The sequence below is a fragment of the Cetorhinus maximus genome, chromosome 28 (genome assembly GCF_964194155.1).
Source record: "Cetorhinus maximus chromosome 28, sCetMax3.hap1.1, whole genome shotgun sequence".
Taxonomy (NCBI): Eukaryota; Metazoa; Chordata; class Chondrichthyes; order Lamniformes; family Cetorhinidae; genus Cetorhinus; species Cetorhinus maximus.
The window spans coordinates 13,302,848-13,324,664 of NC_135906.1; the positions used below are offsets into that span (position 1 = coordinate 13,302,848).

A 21,817-nucleotide genomic window follows, 5' to 3' on the forward strand; every position below is an offset into this window, starting at 1 on the left:
GGAGCGCACGTCGGGGTTGAGCGTCGGGGACCTCGCGGGGTTACTCTCATCTCCAAAGCGAGCGAGAAAGAGTCGAGCGATGTAGGAGCAGGAGGCAATGGTGTCGTGGTATTGCCGCTGGACTAGCAATCCAGGGACAAAAAAAACAGAAAATGCCGGAAAAAATCTCAGCAGGTCTAACAGCATCTGCGGAGAGAGAGAAAAATAAAGAGTTAACGTTTTGAGTCCTTATGACTCTTCTTCAAAGGCCAGCATTTATTGCCCATCCCTAATTACCCCTGAGTGGCCATTTCAGAGGGCAGTTAAGAGTCAACCACATTGCTGTGAAGCTAGGGTCACATGTAGGCCAGACCGGGTAAGGAAGGCAGATTTCCCTCCCTAAAGGGGATTAGTGAAGCAGATGGATTTTTTAAACAACAATCGATGAGGCTCACCTTCCATTCCAGATTTATTAATTATTGTATTTAAAACCTCAGCTACCACAGTGGGGTTTGAACCCCTGCCCCCTGAGGATTAGGTCTCTGGATTACTAGCTCAGTGAAATTACCACTAGACCACCAACCCCTCACAAACGAAGTATTAATGAAGAAGTGTAATGAAACATAGGAGGAGGCCATTCAGCCCATCGAGCCTGCTCTGCCATTCACTGTTAATACAGCCCTGATTGAGCTGAAGGCAACGTTGCATTTACATTTTCCATTGTCTTTTGGAAGTGTTCACAAGCTTTGGGTCATTTGTGTACATGGACCTCAACAATCGCATGGCTGCTGTCCAGTCCCTAGTTTCTCACCCTTTAGAAAATACTCCAATGTATCTTGCAGGGGTTCAAAGGCCTCACACCGAACTTCATTTTGCCCGCCCGCCGCTTTACCTGTCGATGTCCCTTCTGGCTCCTCTGCGGAGAACACTGCCTCCCTATAGCGCCTGGTGAATCAGCGCAGGAGCTGAGACACAGCATGCGGCGAGGTGGCTGACAGCAAACCCAGGGCTGCCACCAAGCGGCCACTGGCCGCGCTCTCCAGGCCCGCTCTCCCGCTTTCTGTGCCCACCAGCTGGTTACACCCCCTCCGAGAGGGAAACTCATGGGCCGGCGAGCTTGATCGGCCATGTGAACCATCGCAGCATAGCCCAGTTCGTCCTCTACTCGATACCACATGCTCGTTGCAGTCAAAGCCACCTCAGTGGGAACTGGATCTTTAGGAGATGCTATTACACCCCCCCACCCCTCCCCCCCCTCCGCCCAATTGGAGAGAAGTTGACGCAAACTTAGAACCCAACCTTGACCCTTCCAGCCCCCTGTGGCTCACCAGCTGGCACAGGGGGGGAGCAACCCGTGTACTTTTCTGGCAAATTGCGACGGTAGAACCCACAACATTGAGAAATGCTGTGGGGTTTGGAGTTGAGGGCGGGGTAGGGGTTCCGGTGTTTGGAGTTGAGGGCGGGGAGGGGGTTCCGGGGTTTGGAGTTGAGGGCGGGGAGGGGGTTCCGGGATTTGGAGTTGAGGGCGGGGAGGGAGTTCCGGGGTTTGGAGCTGAGGACAGGGAGGGGGTTCCGAGGTTTGGAGTTGAGGGTGGGGAGTGGGTTCCGGGGTTTGGAGTTGAGGGTGGGGAGGGGGTTCCGTGGTTTGGAGTTGAGGGTGGGGAGGGGGTTCCGGGGTTGGGAGATTTGGCCGTTTTTTTTTTTGGGACCGGGACACAGACAATGTTGCTGATTCTCCCAAACGGGGGCCCCTAAGGGCATCCCGGCATCTTGAGGCCCTGGTTTCATTTAAACTCAGCAGGTGGCAAACCGGCCTCCCAAGGCAGGCTACCAGGTTGGGCCAAGGAAGCAGACTGGAGCTGCTGCCAGGGGAGTGTGTCGTGGGTGTGGGAGAGGTGGGGGGTGAGGTCTCAAATGCAGAGGGTGGGCATCCTGGGCCTGGTCCTTAAGGCCCACAGAAGTACTTCAACACTTAACGTCCACTCGGCCTCTGGGGTGGGTGGAACTGGGGTAGGCTCTGAGGAGCTTCTGTCCAAAGTGACTCCAATGTCCCTATTAAAAAGGGGCCTGTCTGGGCGGGGTGGAGGAGTGAGTGGTTCCGGCTCTGATGGGTACATGGGCACCTTGCAGCGTTTACGTTCAAGCCTGAACAACGAAATACTTAGGCCTTGTGACACAGAGGGTAGTGCCCCAACCTCGGAGCCAGAACGACTGTGTTCGAGATCCCACTTCTGCACTTAAAACCATAAATGCTGGAGATCTGGAATAAAAAACAGAAAATGCTGAGAACAGAGAATGTTTTGAGTCTTTATGACTCTTCCTCAGAGCTCCGAAGATGAGTCACATGGACTCGAAACCTTAACTCTGTTTCCATCTCCACAGGTGCTGAGGTTTCCCAGCATTGTCTGTTTCTAACCCACCCCAGGACTTGATGGCCAAGGAAGGCGCGTTCTTAACGTGGCCAAACAGGTTCTGCATCCGCTTGTAAATCCTTCCAACACGAGTCCATGGCAGACGGTGGCTGGGATTTTCCAGACCCGGCCGGACTGGTGACGGGACCGGGAGAATCGCGGCAGCGCGTGGGTGCAGAAAATCCCGCCCAGTGAGCGGAGCTGACTCCTGGTCATCTGCAGAAGCCAACGGCAAACCACTGCAGTACCTTGCCAAGCACGGCCATGGACTAACCATACTCACACCAATGCCCTTTCAGGGCATGGTATCTGAAGAGGGAGAGCCTGAGGGGGTGGGTAGGTGCTTCAGACACCCAGCAGGCCGCTCTCAAAATGCGTCGCCCTTGGTAACAGCGCTTAAGATCTGGTGACTCCATTTTGAGGCCTCCGATGTCAAAGGAAGGCAATTCAAAATGGAGCCCAACGTCTGGGACAATTTCCCCCCTCTAGGCTGTGTGCGCGACCATCGCTGGAATCCTTCATTACCTCTTCCTGGCGTGTTTCATGTGGATGCTTCTGGAAGGCATCCAGCTTTACCTGATGGTGGTCAAGGTCTTCCTGTCCCAGAGCCTCCAAGGGAAATACACCCACCCCGTCGCCTACGGCATTCCAGCTATAATCGTCGTCATCTCAGCGGCTTCGAACCCGAGCGGATACGGCACCAGAGAATAGTGAGTGTGCCTGCCACCAGTTTACGTGGCCTCTTTCTGTCCTTCTCGAGGGGGGGTTCCGACTCTGATGGGCGCATGGCTTCCTGAGCACCCCGGAACCGTAGAAAGGTTACAGTGCAGGAAGAGGCCATTCAGCCCATCGTGTCTGCGCCGGCCAAAAGGAAAAAGAAGAAACTAGCCACTCACCAACTTACCCGCACCTGGTCCGTAGCCTTGCAGGTTACAGCACTTCAGATGCAGATCCTTTTAAATGGTTTGAGCGATTCAGCCTCAACCACCAACTTAGGCCGTGAATTCCAGTCATCCACCACCCTCTGGGTGAAAAGGTTTTTCCTCATGTCCCCTCTAATCCTTCCACCAATCACCTTAAATCTATACCCCCTGGTAATTGACCCCTGAGCTAGGGGGAACAAGTCTTTCCTGTCTACCCTATCTAGGCCCCTCATAATATTGTACCCCTCAGTTAGGTCACCCCTCAGCCTCCTCTGTTCTAAGGAAAACAACCCCAGCCTATCCAATCTCTTCTCATCGCTGCAATCTTCAAGCCTTGGCAACATTCTTGTAAATCTCCTCTGCACTTTCTCTCCAGAGCTATTATGTCCTTCCTGTAATGTGGTGACCAGAACAGTACTCAAAGTTCCAGCTGTGGCCTAACCAGCATTTTGTACAGTTCCAGCATTACATCCCTGCTTTTATATTCAATACCTCATCCAATAAAGGAAAGCATTCCATATGCTTTCTTTACCACCTTATCCACCTGTCCTACCACCCTCAGGGACCTGTGGACATGCACTCCATGGTCTCTCACTTCCTTGTCCCCTCTCAATAACTTCCTGTTTATTGAGTATTCCCTGGCTTTGTTTGCCCTCCCCAAATTCATTACCTCACACTTTTCCGGATTGAATTCCATTTGCCACTTCTCCACCCATTCAACCAATCTACTGATACCATTCTGGAGCCAACAGCTATCCTCTTCACCATCAAATACATGCCCAAGTTTTGTGTCATCTGCAAATTTTCCCAATCATGCCTCCCACATTTAAGTCTAAATCATTAATATATACAACACACAGCAAGGGCCCTGTTTTCCATTCACAAAAACATCCATCGACCATATCCAGAAGGAAAAAGCAATTTGGACCAGTACCTTTATTGCCCAGTTTTGCAAGTGTTCCCATTTTAAGCTATACAAGACCAGATCGGAAATACGGAATTCTTATTTCCTAGTTCTTACTGTTTTACCTTCTGGGTGTTGTTGACATGAGGGGTAAATATTGGCTGAACACTAGGAATTTTCCCCTGTTCATCTTCAAAGTAGGGCCACGGGTTACATCCACATGAGAGGACAAATGGACACTGGGTTTAAAATCTTACCTGAAAGAGGGCTCTCTGACAATGCAGCACTCCCTCAGCACTGCACTGGGCAGGTGGGAGGGTGGTGTCAGCCTGGACTTTATGCTCAAGGTACTGCTGTGGGATTCAAACCCACAATCTTTCAGGCTCAGAGCATCAGTGAGGACCTGGAGCAGACACTTTATCCCCATGGCTCATTAATGTTTGCTGTCTAAGTCCTGGAGTTACAAGTATGAATGTCCACAGCCACAGTTGAAAGCCTTTTTACTGGGAGACAGTTCCAGTCACCTCACCTTCACCTCCTGCCAATTGTACATGTGGTCTAGAGAGGGCTGCCAACTCCAGTCAGACACAATCCTGGAGGTTTTATCACATGACCTCCTGCCATTGGTCACTCAGTCTGTCCATCCTAACTTTGTCCCGCCTCCCCATGCCGATTGGATAGAAAGCCGAGCCTCAGTTACCTGATTGGATGACGTTCAGCTATCAAATCAAGCTGCTTTTCTCCTGTCCCCAATGTTTTTAAAACTGATGTGTCCAACTGAAAGAGATGTACCATTTTCCTCGCTGATTTTCTTCAATACAATTCATTATTATTATTCATTACCACATTTATCATTCTTTAATTCTTGGAAACTCCAGGCCAATTATTGGAGGGTTGGCGTGTTAGCCGTGGGAGGGTAGAATGAGGGATGCTGTGGCCTGTGGGACTGGTCGAAAGGTGGGGAGAAGGCAAGGCTAAGGGGAAGTGTTGTCTATTCCGATGTCTTCTGACGGAGGCTGTCTTCCCTCGCAGTTGCTGGCTGTCCATGGAGAGAGGCTTTCGATGGAGTTTTGTGGGCCCTCTGTGTGTCATCTGCTTGGTAAGTGACGTTAGCCAGTAAGCTACACCCATCCGAACCGTGACAACTCTGTCTCTGCGAGGCCAAGAGTCAGGTCGCCGGTTCGCGACAACTTCAGCTAACAGCAGATTGCATTGATGTAGCGCCTCCTGAACGCAGTGAAACATTCCAGGGTGCTTTGCAATCATGACCACTGATGCTGAGCTAAAGGAGGGGATAATAATGATTTTGGTCGTGCGTGGAGGTGAGTTTTCAGGAAGGACTCAGAGGAGGAGACAAATGAAGAGAGGCACCGGGCGAATTCTAGAGCACAGTTAAAGGCACAGCCTTCATGGCTAGGCCAGCATTTATTGCCCATCCCTAAATGCCCCTCTGGGCAATTAAGAGTCAGCCACATGGCTGTGAGTCTGGAGTCACATTTCCTTCCCTAAAGGACATCAGTGAATCAGATGGTTTTTTATGACAATCAGCAATGGTTTCATGGTCACCATCACACTTTTAATTCCAGAGTGTTTTTTTTACTGAATTTGACCATCTGCTGTGGTGGGATTGGAACCCAAGGTCCCAGAGCATTACCCTGGTTGGGGGGGGAGGGAGGGAGGAGGGGAGGAAGAGGAAGAGGAAGAGGAAGGAGGAAGGAGGAAGAGGAGGAGGAGGAGGATGATGATGATGATGATTATTCCTCCTCCTCCACAAAGGACATCAGGGATCTGCACAAAAAGGCCAGAATTGGGGGTGCAGAGATCCTAGAGGTTTGCAGGGTTGCAAGAGATTCCAGAGATAGGGAGGGGGCGCAAGACCGTGGAAGGGTTTGAAAACAAGGGTGAGAATTTTCAAACTGAAGCATTGCAGGATGAGCAGTCAGGGTAATCCAGTGACTGCAGGAGCAGTGGGGCGAATGGGAGTTGGCGTGAGTCAGGATACAGGCGGCAGATTTTGGGACGACCTCAAGTTTACAGAGGGTAGAATATCAGAGGCCAGACGGAAGAACATTGAGATGGTTAAGCCTGGCGGTAACAAAGGCATAGATGAGGACTTCAGCAGCTGACAAGCTGGAGGCAGGGACGGAGCTGGGACGATAGCTGGAAGGCCAAGGGTGGCACAGTGAGCTCGTTTGGTGAAGAGCTAAGCTGTACAAACTAAGAAGGCTTGGCCTGTGCTGTTCTAAACCATGATGACCACAGAGGCCTACTGGCCAGTAACCCAGCAGAGACTGGAGGAGACATCACACCCTGGCTTGGATCACGTGAGGAAATGCTGCTGATTCCTTCCATGCCCCAGATTTTGGATATTCTTTGCTCCTTGAAGCACTCACATCTTCTCGTCTACCCGCTTTCCCCGTGGGGAAGAGAGTTAAGTCAGGCCTTGTGTGTGTCGGCACTGCAGAAACAGGAGGAGGCCATTCAGCCCCTCCAGAGCCTATTCCATCACCCTGTGAGATCGCGACCAATCAGGAACCTTAATTCCATCCACCTGCCTTGACTCCCTATTCCCTTGTCCAGCTGAAAACCCTGTAATTCTCAGATTTTCAAATGACTAACTGAGCTGCTTTTTGTGTGTGAGAGAGAGAGATCCACCCATTGCATGAAGAATTCTTTCCTAGCTTCTCTCCCGAATGCCACCCCATCCCTCTTCCAAACAGGCTCAAGCACACGCAGCTAGGGTGCAGTCTCTATGGAGATTCCTCACTCAGGGAAGATCGAGCGATTCGGGGAATGACGTTGGCCGTTCCCGCCACTTGCAGGGAACTTTGCTGGCACAGTTGCTCGACGGGGGCATCTTGTGGCACGAAGCCGGCATTGCAGCATCGCAGCCCCCCCCCCCCCATAAAATACAACGATCAGAAACAGGCACTTTCTCAGGAGAGTAGGCCCCGGTCCCTCAGCATCCCAGAGGGTGACGCTTGCTGGTGATGTTAATGGGGAGAAGGCGGCCTGGTGGTGATGTCACTGGACTAGTGATCCAAAGGCCCAGGCTGATGCGCAGGAGACATGGGTTCCAAATCCCACGAGGGTGGCTGGTGGGATTTAAATTCAATTAGTAAGTCTGGGATTGATAATGGTGGCCATGAAGTGACCATCAATTGTCATAAAGGCCCATCTGGTTCACTAATGCCCTTTAGGGAAGGAAATCTGCTGTCCTCGCCTGGCCTGGCCTACATGTGACTCCAGACTCTTCACTGCCCCTCTGAAATGGCCTGGTGAGCCACTCAGTTCAAGGGCAATTAGGGATGGGCAACAAATGCTGGCCTGGCCAGTGACGTCCACATCCCAATAAAGAAAAAAAAGTCTTCTGTCAAAACTGTCTTAGCAATGGACGTCCGCAACTTATAAACCACTCTCAACTGACTCAGCCAGCACGATACTGAGGGAGTGCTGCACTTTCAGAAGCATCGACTTTAGGATGAAACATTAGACCGAGACCCCATCTGCCCCCTCAGGTGGACGTAAATGGTCCCATTGGAATAAATTCTCAGTGTCCTGAACCAATGTTTTATCCCTCGAACAACACTACAGGGAAGATGCTATCTGTGGGAGCTTGCTGTGTGCAAATTGGCTGCTGTGTTTCCTACATTATAGCAATGAATAGGTCTCAAAAATCACTGAGTTGGCTGTGAAGTCTTTTAAGATGCCCCGAGGTTGTGAAAGGCGCTGTGAAAATGTCAGATCAGATTAATTCTCCGGAGAGAGACCTTAAACACATAATCGGCTGCCTCAGAAGTGAGAGTGTACCACATTTAACATCATGTCTACATGCTCACACACTAACTCACGCACACACACACACAGATCACAATAATGGAGCTCTAACAATTACCTCTTCACAATCTACAGGTAAACCTTGTCTTCCTCATTCTGACATTATGGAAACTGGTCCAGAAGTTTTATACCATCAATTCGGATTTATCGTATCTCCAGAGGGTCAGGTATTGAGTTTATTCAACATTGCCGTACTGTTCATTTAATCAGCAGCCATCATGGAGACTTCAGTACCTTTCGAGGTTTCGAGAGCTACCTTGTTGCCGCCACATTCAGTCCAAAGATGCCTCAGACCCATTGTGACTAGAGGACTCCAGCAGCCGGGTTTGTCTCAAGTGGTCCCTGACCGAATGAGAGACCATTGTGGGAATCCCAATAAACCATTGATTGGATTAAGGGATCTGATGATAGTGGATAAAGGGATTGGTTCCCCGTTTGGTGGGCTCACATTGATTACAAAGGATCCCATTTCGCTACAGAGGAGGGAGGCCATTCAGCCCATATAGGACCCCAGCTGGTCGTGGCACTCAGCAGTTCCTTCAATGGTTCCAGGGTGTAATGGCCTCATAATGCCACCCAGGGGTTTATCGAATGTATTCATCAGCCATTGTGAGAAAAGCCAATTACCGCATAGAAATGACTGGGTAGAAATTGTGTTCGAAGGTTTAATCATGTCTGCCCTCCTACACTGCATAATACAGGGAAAATCTCAATGAGGAATCATCATATCAGCTTTCAATGTTGTTCCAGTTGAATTCATTGGTCCTAACCTCAATAAAACGCGACATGAATGACAATTGGATGTTTGGCAGATTAATTAGATAAACATTTCGCTTAGTAACGATCCACTGTACCCCATCCAAATCCACACCCTCGCACACACACTGTACCCCATCCAACTCCCCACCCTCTCTCACACACACACTGTACCCCATCCAACTCCCCACCCTCTCACACACACACTGTACCCCATCCAAATCCAAACCCTCGCACACACACTATACCCCATCCAACTCCACACCCTCGCACACACACTATACCCCATCCAACTCCACACCCTCTCGCACACACACTGTACCCCATCCAACTCTCCACCCTCTCACACACACACTGTACCCCATCCAACTCCCCACACTCTCTCACACACACTGTACCCCATCCAACTCCTCAACCTCACACACACACTATACCCCATCCAAATCCACACCCTCGCACACACACTATACCCCATCCAACTCCACACCCTCTCGCACACACACTGTACCCCATCCAACTCCCCACCCTCTCGCACACACACTGTACCCCATCCAACTCCTCAACCTCGCACACACACTATACCCCATCCAAATCCACACCCTCGCACACACACTATACCCCATCCAACTCCACACACTCTCGCACACACACTGTACCCATCCAACTCCCCACCCTCTCACACACAGACTGTACCCCAACCAACTCCACACCCGCGCACACACACACTGTACCCCATCCAACTCCCCACCCACTGAAACACACACTGTACCCCATCCAACTCCCCACCCTCTCTCACACACACTTCCCCACCCTCTCTCACACACACTGTACCCCATCCAACTCCCCACCCTCCCTCACACACACTGTACCCCATCCAACTCCCCACCCACTGAAACACACACTGTACCCCATCCAACTCCCCACCCTCTCACACACACTGTAACCCATCCAACTCCCCACTCTCTCACACACACTGTACCCCATCCAACTCCCCACCCTCTCACACACACTGTACCCCATCCAACTCCCCACCCTCCCTCACACACACTGTACCCCATCCAACTCCCCACCCTCTCTCACACACACTGTACCCCATCCAACTCCCCACCCTCTCACACACACACTGTACCCCATCCAACTCCCCACCCTCTCACACACACACTGTACCCCATCCAACTCCCCACCCTCTCTCTCACACACTGTACCCCATCCAACTCCCCACCCTCTCAAACACACACTGTACCCCATCCAACTCCCCACCCTCTCACACACACACTGTACCCCATCCAACTCCCCACCCTCTCACACACACACTGTACCCCATCCAACTCCCCACCCTCTCACACACACACTGTACCCCATCCAACTCCCCACCCTCTCACACACACACTGTACCCCATCCAACTCCCCACTCTCACACACACACTGTACCCCATCCAACTCCCCACCCTCTCTCTCACACACTGTACCCCATCCAACTCCCCACCCTCTCACACACACTGTACCCCATCCAAATCCCCACCTTCTCACACACACTGTACCCCATCCAACTCCCCACCCTCTCACACACACTGTACCCCATCCAACTCCCCACCCTCTCAAACACACTGTACCCCATCCAACTCCCCACCCTCTCACACACACACTGTACCCCATCCAACTCCCCACCCTCTCACACACACACTGTACCCCATCCAACTCCCCACCCTCTCACACACACACTGTACCCCATCCAACTCCCCACCCTCTCTCTCACACACTGTACCCCATCCAACTCCCCACCCTCTCACACACACTGTACCCCATCCAACTCCCCACCCTCTCACACACACTGTACCCCATCCAACTCCCCACCCTCTCACACACACTGTACCCCATCCAACTCCCCACCCTCTCAAACACACTGTACCCCATCCAACTCCCCACCCTCTCACACACACACTGTACCCCATTCAACTCCCCACCCTCTCAAACACACACTGTACCCCATCCAACTCCCCACCCTCTCACACACACTGTACCCCATCCAACTCCCCACCCTCTCACACACACTGTACCCCATCCAACTCCCCACCCTCTCACACACACACTGTACCCCATCCAACTCCCCACCCTCTCACACACACACTGTACCCCATCCAACTCCCCATCCTCTCACACACACACCGTACCCCATCCAACTCCCCACCCTCTCACACACACACTCTACCCCATTCAACTCCCCACCCTCTCACACACACACTGTACCCCATCCAACTCCCCACCCTCTCACACACACTGTACCCCATCCAACTCCCCACCCTCTCACACACACACTGTACCCCATCCAACTCCCCACCCTCTCACACACACACTGTACCCCATCCAACTCCCCACCCTCTCACACACACACTGTACACCATCCAACTCCCCACCCTCTCACACACACACTGTACACCATCCAACTCCCCACCCTCTCACACACACACTGTACCCCATCCAACTCCCCACCCTCTCACACACACACTGTACCCCATCCAACTCCCCACCCTCTCTCTCACACACTGTACCCCATCCAACTCCCCACCCTCACACACACACTGTACCCCATCCAACTCCCCACCCTCTCACACACACACTGTACCCCATCCAACTCCCCACCCTCTCACACACACTGTACCCCATCCAAATCCCCACCCTCTCAAACACACTGTACCCCATCCAACTCCCCACCCTCTCACACACACACTGTACCCCATCCAACTCCCCACCGTCACACACACACTAGCTGTTTCACATCCAAATTTCATTGCTCCATACTTTCCCGGTTACACTCTCTCTCCACCGTTCTGCTATTCTCTCACAAGACAATCATCACCCAGTGTCTCCATGCTGCTGTCTGTCAGCTGTTACTCACCAGTTTTGTGTTTGATTCTCTTTCCTCGTTGCATTCCCAGAATGTTCATCGTTACTGCCTTTGCTCAGTTGGTTTTGCTGGGCAGTACATGGATATTGGGGGTGTTCCATTATCAGCAACGGACAGTGGCTCTTGCTTATATCTTCACCATCATTAACAGCTTCCAGGGAATGTTCATTTTCCTCCTTCACTGTGTCAACAACAAGCAGGTAAAGCTCATTGCTCCAGAGGTGTAATAATACAATTACAAAAGCTAATATTTCTGTGTGTAACAGGACTGACTGTCCCAGCACTGACTGTGTGTATAACAGGACTGACTGTCCCAGCACTGACTGTGTGTGTATAACAGGACTGAGTGTCCCAGCACTGACTGTGTGTGTATAACAGGACTGACTGTCCCAGCACTGACTGTGTGTGTAACAGGACTGAGTGTCCCAGCACTGACTGTGTGTGTGTAACAGGACTGAGTGTCCCAGCACTGACTGTGTGTGTATAACAGGACTGAGTGTCCCAGCACTGACTGTATGTGTGTAACAGGACTGAGTGTCCCAGCACTGACTGTGTGTGTGTAACAGGACTGACTGTCCCAGCACTGACTGTGTGTGTATAACAGGACTGACTGTCCCAGCACTGACTGTGTGTGTATAACAGGACTGAGTGTCCCAGCACTGACTGTGTGTGTATAACAGGACTGACTGTCCCAGCACTGACTGTGTGTGTAACAGGACTGAGTGTCCCAGCACTGACTGTGTGTGTGTAACAGGACTGAGTGTCCCAGCACTGACTGTGTGTGTAACAGGACTGAGTGTCCCAGCACTGACTGTGTGTGTAACAGGACTGAGTGTCCCAGCACTGACTGTGTGTATAACAGGACTGAGTGTCCCAGCACTGACTGTGTGTGTATAACAGGACTGACTGTCCCAGCACTGACTGTGTGTGTATAACAGGACTGACTGTCCCAGCACTGACTGTGTGTGTAACAGGACTGAGTGTCCCAGCACTGACTGTGTGTGTATAACAGGACTGAGTGTCCCAGAACTGACTGTGAGTGTATAACAGGACTGAGTGTCCCAGCACTGACTGTGTGTGTGTAACAGGACTGAGTGTCCCAGCACTGACTGTGTGTGTGTAACAGGACTGAGTGTCCCAGCACTGACTGTGTGTGTATAACAGGACTGAGTGTCCCAGCACTGACTGTGTGTGTGTAACAGGACTGAGTGTCCCAGCACTGACTGTGTGTGTGTAACAGGACTGAGTGTCCCAGCACTGACTGTGTGTGTGTAACAGGACTGAGTGTCCCAGCACTGACTGTGTGTGTGTAACAGGACTGAGTGTCCCAGCACTGACTGTGTGTGTATAACAGGACTGAGTGACCCGGAACTGACTGTGTGTGTATAACAGGACTGAGTGTCCCAGCACTGAATGTGTGTGTAACAGGACTGAGTGTCCCAGCACTGAATGTGTGTGTATAACAGGACTGTGTGTCCCAGCACTGACTGTGTGTGTAACAGGACTGAGTGTCACAGCACTGACTGTGTGTATAACAGGACTGAGTGTCCCAGCACTGACTGTGTGTGTATAACAGGACTGAGTGTCCCAGCACTGACTGTGTGTGTGTAACAGGACTGAGTGTCCCAGCACTGACTGTGTGTGTATAACAGGACTGAGTGTCCCAGCACTGACTGTGTGTGTATAACAGGACTGAGTGTCCCAGCACTGACTGTGTGTGTATAACAGGACTGAGTGTCCCAGCACTGACTGTGTGTGTATAACAGGACTGAGTGTCCCAGCACTGACTGTGTGTGTGTAACAGGACTGAGTGTCCCAGCACTGTCTGTGCGTGTATAACAGGACTGAGTGTCCCAGCAATGAATGTGTGTGTATAACAGGACTGAGTGTCCCAGCACTGACTGTGTGTGTGTAACAGGACTGAGTGTCCCAGCACTGACTGTGTGTGTGTAACAGGACTGAGTGTCCCAGCACTGTCTGTGCGTGTATAACAGGACTGAGTGTCCCAGCAATGAATGTATGTGTAACAGGACTGAGTGTCACAGCACTGACTGTGTCTGTATAACAGGACTGAGTGTCCCAGCACTGACTGTGTGTGTATAACAGGACTGAGTGTCCCAGCACTGACTGTGTGTGTGTAACAGGACTGAGTGTCCCAGCACTGACTGTGAGTGTATAACAGGACTGAGTGTCCCAGCACTGACTGTGTGTGTGTATAACAGGACTGAGTGTCCCAGCACTGACTGTGTGTGTGTAACAGGACTGAGTATCCCAGCAATGAATGTGTGTGTAACAGGACTGAGTGTCCCAGCACTGACTGTGTGTGTATAACAGGACTGAGTGTCACAGCACTGACTGTGTGTGTGTATAACAGGACTGAGTGTCCCAGCACTGACTGTGTGTGTGTAAAAGGACTGAGTATCCCAGCAATGAATGTGTGTGTAACAGGACTGAGTATCCCAGCACTGACTGTGTGTGTATAACAGGACTGAGTATCCCAGCAATGAATGTGTGTGTAACAGGACTGAGTGTCCCAGCACTGACTGTGTGTGTATAACAGGACTGAGTGTCCCAGCACTGACTGTGTGTGTGTAACAGGACTGAGTGTCCCAGCACTGACTGTGTGTGTGTAACAGGACTGAGTGTCCCAGCACTGACTGTGCGTGTATAACAGGACTGAGTGTCCCAGCACTGACTGTGTGTGTGTAACAGGACTGAGTGTCCCAGCACTGACTGTGTGTGTGTAACAGGACTGAGTGTCCCAGCACTGACTTTGCGTGTATAACAGGACTGAGTGTCCCAGCACTGACTGTGTGTGTGTAACAGGACTGAGTGTCCCAGCACTGACTGTGAGTGTATAACAGGACTGAGTGTCCCAGCACTGACTGTGTGTGTGTAACAGGACTGAGTGTCCCAGCACTGACAGTGTGTGTATAACAGGACTGAGTGTCCCAGCACTGACTGTGTGTTTGTAACAGGATTGAGTGTCCCAGCACTGACTGTGTGTGTGTAACAGGACTGAGTGTCCCAGCACTGACTGTGTGTGTATAACAGGACTGAGTGTCCCAGCACTGACTGTGTGTGTGTAACAGGACTGAGTTTCCCAGCACTGACTGTGTGTGTAACTGGACTGAGTGTCCCAGCACTGACTGTGTGTGTGTAACAGGACTGAGTGTCCCTGCACTGACTGTGTGTGTATAACAGGACTGAGTGTCCCAGCACTGACTGTGTGTGTATAACAGGACTGAGTGTCCCAGCATGGACTGTGTGTGTGTAACAGGACTGAGTGTCCCAGCACTGACTGTGTGTGTGTAACAGGACTGAGTGTCCCAGCACTGTCTGTGCGTGTATAACAGGACTGAGTGTCCCAGCAATGAATGTGTGTGTAACAGGACTGAGTGTCACAGCACTGACTGTGTGTGTATAACAGGACTGAGTGTCCCAGCACTGACTGTGTGTGTATAACAGGACTGAGTGTCCCAGCACTGACTGTGTGTGTGTAACAGGACTGAGTGTCCCAGCACTGACTGTGAGTGTATAACAGGACTGAGTGTCCCAGCACTGACTGTGTGTGTGTATAACAGGACTGAGTGTGCCAGCACTGACTGTGTGTCTGTAACAGGACTGAGTATCCCAGCAATGAATGTGTGTGTAACAGGACTGAGTGTCCCAGCACTGACTGTGTGTGTATAACAGGACTGAGTGTCACAGCACTGACTGTGTGTGTGTATAACAGGACTGAGTGTCCCAGCACTGACTGTGTGTGTGTAAAAGGACTGAGTATCCCAGCAATGAATGTGTGTGTAACAGGACTGAGTATCCCGGCACTGACTGTGTGTGTATAACAGGACTGAGTATCCCAGCAATGAATGTGTGTGTAACAGGACTGAGTGTCCCAGCACTGACTGTGTGTGTATAACAGGACTGAGTGTCACAGCACTGACTGTGTGTGTGTATAACAGGACTGAGTGTCCCAGCACTGACTGTGTGTGTGTAAAAGGACTGAGTATCCCAGCAATGAATGTGTGTGTAACAGGACTGAGTATCCCGGCACTGACTGTGTGTGTATAACAGGACTGAGTATCCCAGCAATGAATGTGTGTGTAACAGGACTGAGTGTCCCAGCACTGACTGTGTGTGTATAACAGGACTGAGTGTCCCAGCACTGACTGTGTGTGTGTAACAGGACTGAGTGTCCCAGCACTGACTGTGTGTGTGTAACAGGACTGAGTGTCCCAGCACTGACTGTGTGTATATAACAGGACTGAGTGTCCCAACACTGACTGTGTGTGTGTGTAACAGGACTGAGTGTCCCAGCACTGACTGTGTGTGTGTAACAGGACTGAGTGTCCCAGCACTGACTGTGCGTGTATAACAGGACTGAGTGTCCCAGCACTGACTGTGTGTGTGTAACAGTACTGAGTGTCCCAGCACTGACTGTGTGTGTATAACAGGACTGTGTGTCCCAGCACTGACTGTGTGTTTGTAACAGGATTGAGTGTCCCAGCACTGACTGTGTGTGTATAACAGGACTGAGTGTCCCAGCACTGACTGTGTGTGTGTAACAGGACTGAGTTTCCCAGCACTGACTGTGTGTGTAACTGGACTGAGTGTCCCAGCACTGACTGTGTGTATGTAACAGGACTGAGTGTCCCTGCACTGACTGTGTGTGTATAACAGGACTGAGTGTCCCAGCACTGACTGTGTGTGTGTAACAGGACTGAGTGTCCCAGCACGGACTGTGTGTGTGTAACAGGACTGAGTGTCCCAGCACTGACTGTGTGTGTAACAGGACTGAGTGTCCCAGCACTGACTGTGTGTGTATAACAGGACTGAGTGTCCCAGCACTGACTGTGTGTGTGTAACAGGACTGAGTGTCCCAGCACTGACTGTGTGTGTGTAACAGGACTGAGTGTCCCAGCACTGTCTGTGCGTGTATAACAGGACTGAGTGTCCCAGCAATGAATGTGTGTGTAACAGGACTGAGTGTCACAGCACTGACTGTGTGTGTATAACATGACTGAGTGTCCCAGCACTGACTGTGTGTGTATAACAGGACTGAGTGTCCCAGCACTGACTGTGTGTTTGTAACAGGACTGAGTGTCCCCGCACTGACTGTGTGTGTGTAACAGGACTGAGTGTCCCAGCACTGACTGTGTGTGTGTAACAGGACTGAGTGTCCCAGCACTGTCTGTGCGTGTATAACAGGACTGAGTGTCCCAGCAATGAATGTGTGTGTAACAGGACTGAGTGTCACAGCACTGACTGTGTGTGTATAACATGACTGAGTGTCCCAGCACTGACTGTGTGTGTATAACAGGACTGAGTGTCCCAGCACTGACTGTGTGTTTGTAACAGGACTGAGTGTCCCCGCACTGACTGTGAGTGTATAACAGGACTGAGTGTCCCAGCACTGACTGTGTGTGTGTAAAAGGACTGAGTATCCCAGCAATGAATGTGTGTGTAACAGGACTGAGTATCCCAGCACTGACTGTGTGTGTATAACAGGACTGAGTATCCCAGCAATGAATGTGTGTGTAACAGGACTGAGTGTCCCAGCACTGACTGTGTGTGTATAACAGGACTGAGTGTCCCAGCACTGACTGTGTGTGTGTAACAGGACTGATTGTCCCAGCACTGACTGTGTGTGTGTAACAGGACTGAGTGTCCCAGCACTGACTGTGTGTATATAACAGGACTGAGTGTCCCAACACTGACTGTGTGTGTGTGTAACAGGACTGAGTGTCCCAGCACTGACTGTGTGTGTGTAACAGGACTGAGTGTCCCAGCACTGACTGTGTGTGTATAACAGGACTGAGTGTCCCAGCACTGACAGTATGTGTATAACAGGACTGAGTGTCCCAGCACTGACTGTGTGTGTGTAACAGGACTGAGTGTCCCATCACTGACTGTGTGTATAACAGGACTGAGTGTCCCAGCACTGACTGTGTGTGTATAACAGGACTGAGTGTCCCAGCTCTGACTGTGTGTATAACAGGACTGAGTGTCCCAGCACTGACTGTGTGTGTGTAACAGGACTGAGTGTCCCAGCACCTACTGTGTGTGTATAACAGGACTGAGTGTCACAGCACTGACTGTGTGTTTAACAGGACTGAGTGTCCCAGCACTGACTGTGTGTACCAGGACTGAGTGTCCCAGCACTGACTGTGTGTACCAGGACTGAGTGTCCCAGCACTGTCTGTGTGTGTTTTTAAGTGCTTCTGACAATATACGCTGTTTCTTTCCTGTTGTGTGTGACAGATACGAGATCAATACCGCAGATGGTTCACAAGATTTAGTGTTGCAATGAATATCTCAAAATACAGCACCTTTGCTGTATCCACACAGCGCACCTGTTCATCCCAGGTAAGGTCCTCTCCAGCCACCGTGCATTATACTAAAGCAAATTAATGGTCAATGTGTGATTGGAGAAGTGTCCAAAGCCGATGGCTTCCTATCTGTCAGACTTATTGAAGGGGATTTGCCTCACATATAATGCCAGTTTATTTTGATCAAGGATTAGTTAGGGATAAGCTCCTTTTTCATTTCATTAATTCATTCATAAGGGTCACTGGCTGGACTAGAAGTTATTGCCCATCCCTAGTTGCCCTTGAGAAGGTGGTGGTGAGCTACCTTCTTGAGCTGCTGCAGACAGATAGATAGTTAGATAGATAGTTAGATAGATAGATAGATAGATTGACAGACAGACAGACAGACAGACAGACAGACAGACAGATCCATAGATAATAGATAGATTGATAGACAGACAGACAGATAGATATACAGACAGACAGATGGACAAACATAGAGACAGGCAGGCAAGCAGACAGTCAGACAAATAGACAGACAGATAGACAGACAGTCAGTTAGATAAATAGGCAGGCAGACAGACAGACAGACAGACAGACAGATAAATAGATAGATATACAGATAGGTAGCTATACAGAGAGACAGACAGAGAAATTGATTGATAGATTTTTTTAAAATTAATTCACGGGATATGGACTTCGCTGGTTGGGCCAGCATTTATTGCCCATCCCTAGTTGCCCTTGAGAAGGTGGTGGTGAGCTGCCTTCTTGAGCCGCTGCAGTCCATGTGGTGTAGGTACACCCCACAGTGCAGTTAGGGAGGGAGTTCCAGGATTTTGACCCAGCGACTGTGAAGGAACAGCCGATATATTTCCAAGTCAGGATGGTGAGTGACTTGGAGGGGAACTTCCAGGTGGTGGTGTTCCCATCTATCTGCTGCCCTTGCCCTTCTAGATGGCCGAGGTCACAGGTTTGGAAAATGTTGTTGAAGGAGCTTTGATGAGTCGCTGCAGCGCATCCTGGGCATTATTTCCCGTAAAAGGCTCAGGACAACTTGAATGCATTTGTAACTTGGGGTTCACTGTACCTTTTAATTTGCTGATTTTTGTTGCTTAATCCCTTCAGGCACACGCAAAACAATCAGTGTCAGACCTGTAAGAGTGACTGATCAATGAGCCTGCAATTTCTCTCACTGCCACAAGATGGAGCCACAATGTATAGAAACCAGCCAACCAATGCCAAGTGTGGCAAGATCTGTCCCTCTGCTCGGGTTGCCAACCCTCCAGGATTGGCCTGGAGTCTCCAGGAATTGAAGATCAATCTCCAGGACACAGCTGTCTGCAACCCTGGAGACAAATCATCGGGACATTACTTTTTTTGTCATTTTCTTTGAACATTTCTCTTTACCAGATATAAAAATATTGAAACTGGAGGGAAAAGGTCTGTTTGGCTGACAGTCAAGCATCGTCCAATTGGTTAATGAGTCTTTTTGCTTTCTAATTGGCATGGGGAGGCAGTGCATCACGAGGATGGATGTGTTGGCCTGGAGCATGGGGGCAAGTCATGTGATGAAACCTCCAGGAATACATTTAATCAGAGTTGGCAACCCTACTCTCTGGACATTTGGGGCTCTTTGCCTTTTGCACTTGGCGCATTCCTTTTGCATTCAGACGCAGGGGATATTCCAATGGACTGCAGCTTGAGCGATATTTTTGTTTAGATTGACATGCCCAGGAGCGATTCAGCCAGGCTTGACGGCCTAGAAGCATTGCATGAATGGACACCCGCACCTGCAACTCCCGCACCCGCAACTCCCGCACCCGCAACTCCCTCACCCAAAAGCGTACACGTTTACACACACAGCTGCTCATGGATGCGCACACACACACGCAACTGCACATGAACATGCCACACGCAGCTGCACATAGATACGCGTGCACACACAGACACACACACACAGACACATAGAAACACACACACAGAAAAACACACACACAGACACACACACACAGACACACACAGACACACACACACACAGACACACACACACAGAAACACACATGCACAGACACACACACACAGACACACACACACACAGACACACACACACAGAAACACACATGCACAGACACAGAAACATACACAACAACATACAGAAACACTCACACACCCACACACATATACACAGAAGCACACACACACAGAAACACACACAGGAGCACGCACACACACAGAAACACACACACACAGGAGCACACACACACACACACAAACACACACACACAGGAGCACACACACACACAGGAGCACACACCCACACACACACAAGCGCACGCATGTACACAGAAACACACGTACACACACACATACACAGACACACACACACACACACACAGAACTACACACGAACATGGCACACGCACATGCATATTGCCATATGCACGGTTGCTTACCTACTAGAGATCATGTGGTTCAGGATAATTTTCACCTGATGCAACTCCCTGCTATACATAATCCAAGCTGACATCCCCAGTGCACTGCTGTGGGAGTGCTGCACTGCCAGAGGCACTGTCTCTCAGATGTGACATTAAACCAAGGCCCTGTCTGTCTTCTCCGGATGGAGATGAAGTATTCCATGGCTCTATTTTGATGAAGAGCAAGGTGGGGGGGGAAGTGGGGGGTGGTTATCCTTGGTGCCCTGGCCAACATTTACCCCTCAGCCAACATCAGATGATTTGTTGATGATCACATTGCTGCTTATGGGTGCTTGCTGTGCGCAAATGTTTCATACATTCCAACGGTGACTTCAGAATTCCGTCAATGTGAAGTGTTTTGGCAGATTCTGAAGGTCACTACGGGAGTGCAAGTCTTTCTCTTTCTTTGAGGGGAAAGGGAGCCTGTTTTTGACCTAGTTGTAATGTGCAGTGCTGCTGTTATGTGGGCAACACACCAGGGGCAAACAGGCACACGCCCAACAGATCTGCCTTTGTACAGCGTGTCCCGAAGTGCTTCACAGCCAATGAAGTACCTTTTCGAGTGTCGCCGCTGTTTTATGAGATGTGGCAGCCATATTGCGCACAGCAAGATCCCAGAAACGGCAATGCGTTAATGGCCTGAAAAGCTGTTCCCCCTTTTTTATTTTAAAGTGATGTTGCCTGAGGGGCAAACACAGGCGAGGCTAGTGAGTAAAAAAAAACTCCACTGCCCTGCTTCAACTAACATGATGGGCTCTCTTACATCCACCTGAGAGGGTAGACAACATCTCAGCTGAAAGGCGGGTGGTGGCATTTCAAGGGCAACTAGGGATGGGCAATAAATGCTGGCCCAGCCACATCCCATGGATGAATTTTTTTTAAAAAACCTTCGACAGTGCAGCACTCCCTCAGTCTATTGCAGAGCGGCTATCGCTATTGCAGCGCTGAGTTCTCTATGTTACTTGAATTTCTGCTTCCTGCTGCTTTTTCTCAAAACCGCGGCGGGGGGGGTGGGGGGGGGTGGAAAACGAGCTAAAAATAGCGGAATTATCGAGTTGCATCTGAAGTAGGCATCTCGGAAAAATACATGTGGTGCAGAATGAGCTGTGTACGCCTCTTGCGAATGATCTTGCTTTGATCTAGATAAGGTTCGGTCGAAACATGGAGCCAGAAGACAGACGAGCAGTTGTGGTTCGACGAGAGGAGGGATTGAAGAACGAGCTGTGGTTTCAGACCTTGTCCAGAGGAGGCCATTCAGCCCTTCGAGCCCGTACTGCCATTCAATTAGATCTTGCGGAGCTACACCTGAACTCCATCTCC

At 50.5% G+C, this 21,817-nt stretch overlaps 1 protein-coding gene across 1 annotated transcript in view; it reads left to right on the forward strand.

Moving 5' to 3' along the window:
* Positions 1 to 21,499, forward strand: part of LOC144668815 (adhesion G protein-coupled receptor E3-like) — a 55,621-nt gene extending 34,122 nt beyond the window's left edge. The window contains exons 11-16 of the mRNA XM_078531189.1: positions 2,880 to 3,100; positions 5,250 to 5,316; positions 8,130 to 8,221; positions 11,747 to 11,915; positions 17,977 to 18,081; positions 19,149 to 21,499. Coding sequence (XP_078387315.1) covers positions 2,880 to 3,100; positions 5,250 to 5,316; positions 8,130 to 8,221; positions 11,747 to 11,915; positions 17,977 to 18,081; positions 19,149 to 19,181 — 687 coding nt within the window. The 3' untranslated portion in view covers positions 19,182 to 21,499. The remainder of the gene's footprint in view (positions 1 to 2,879; positions 3,101 to 5,249; positions 5,317 to 8,129; positions 8,222 to 11,746; positions 11,916 to 17,976; positions 18,082 to 19,148) is intronic.
* Positions 21,500 to 21,817: the final 318 nt, after the last annotated feature.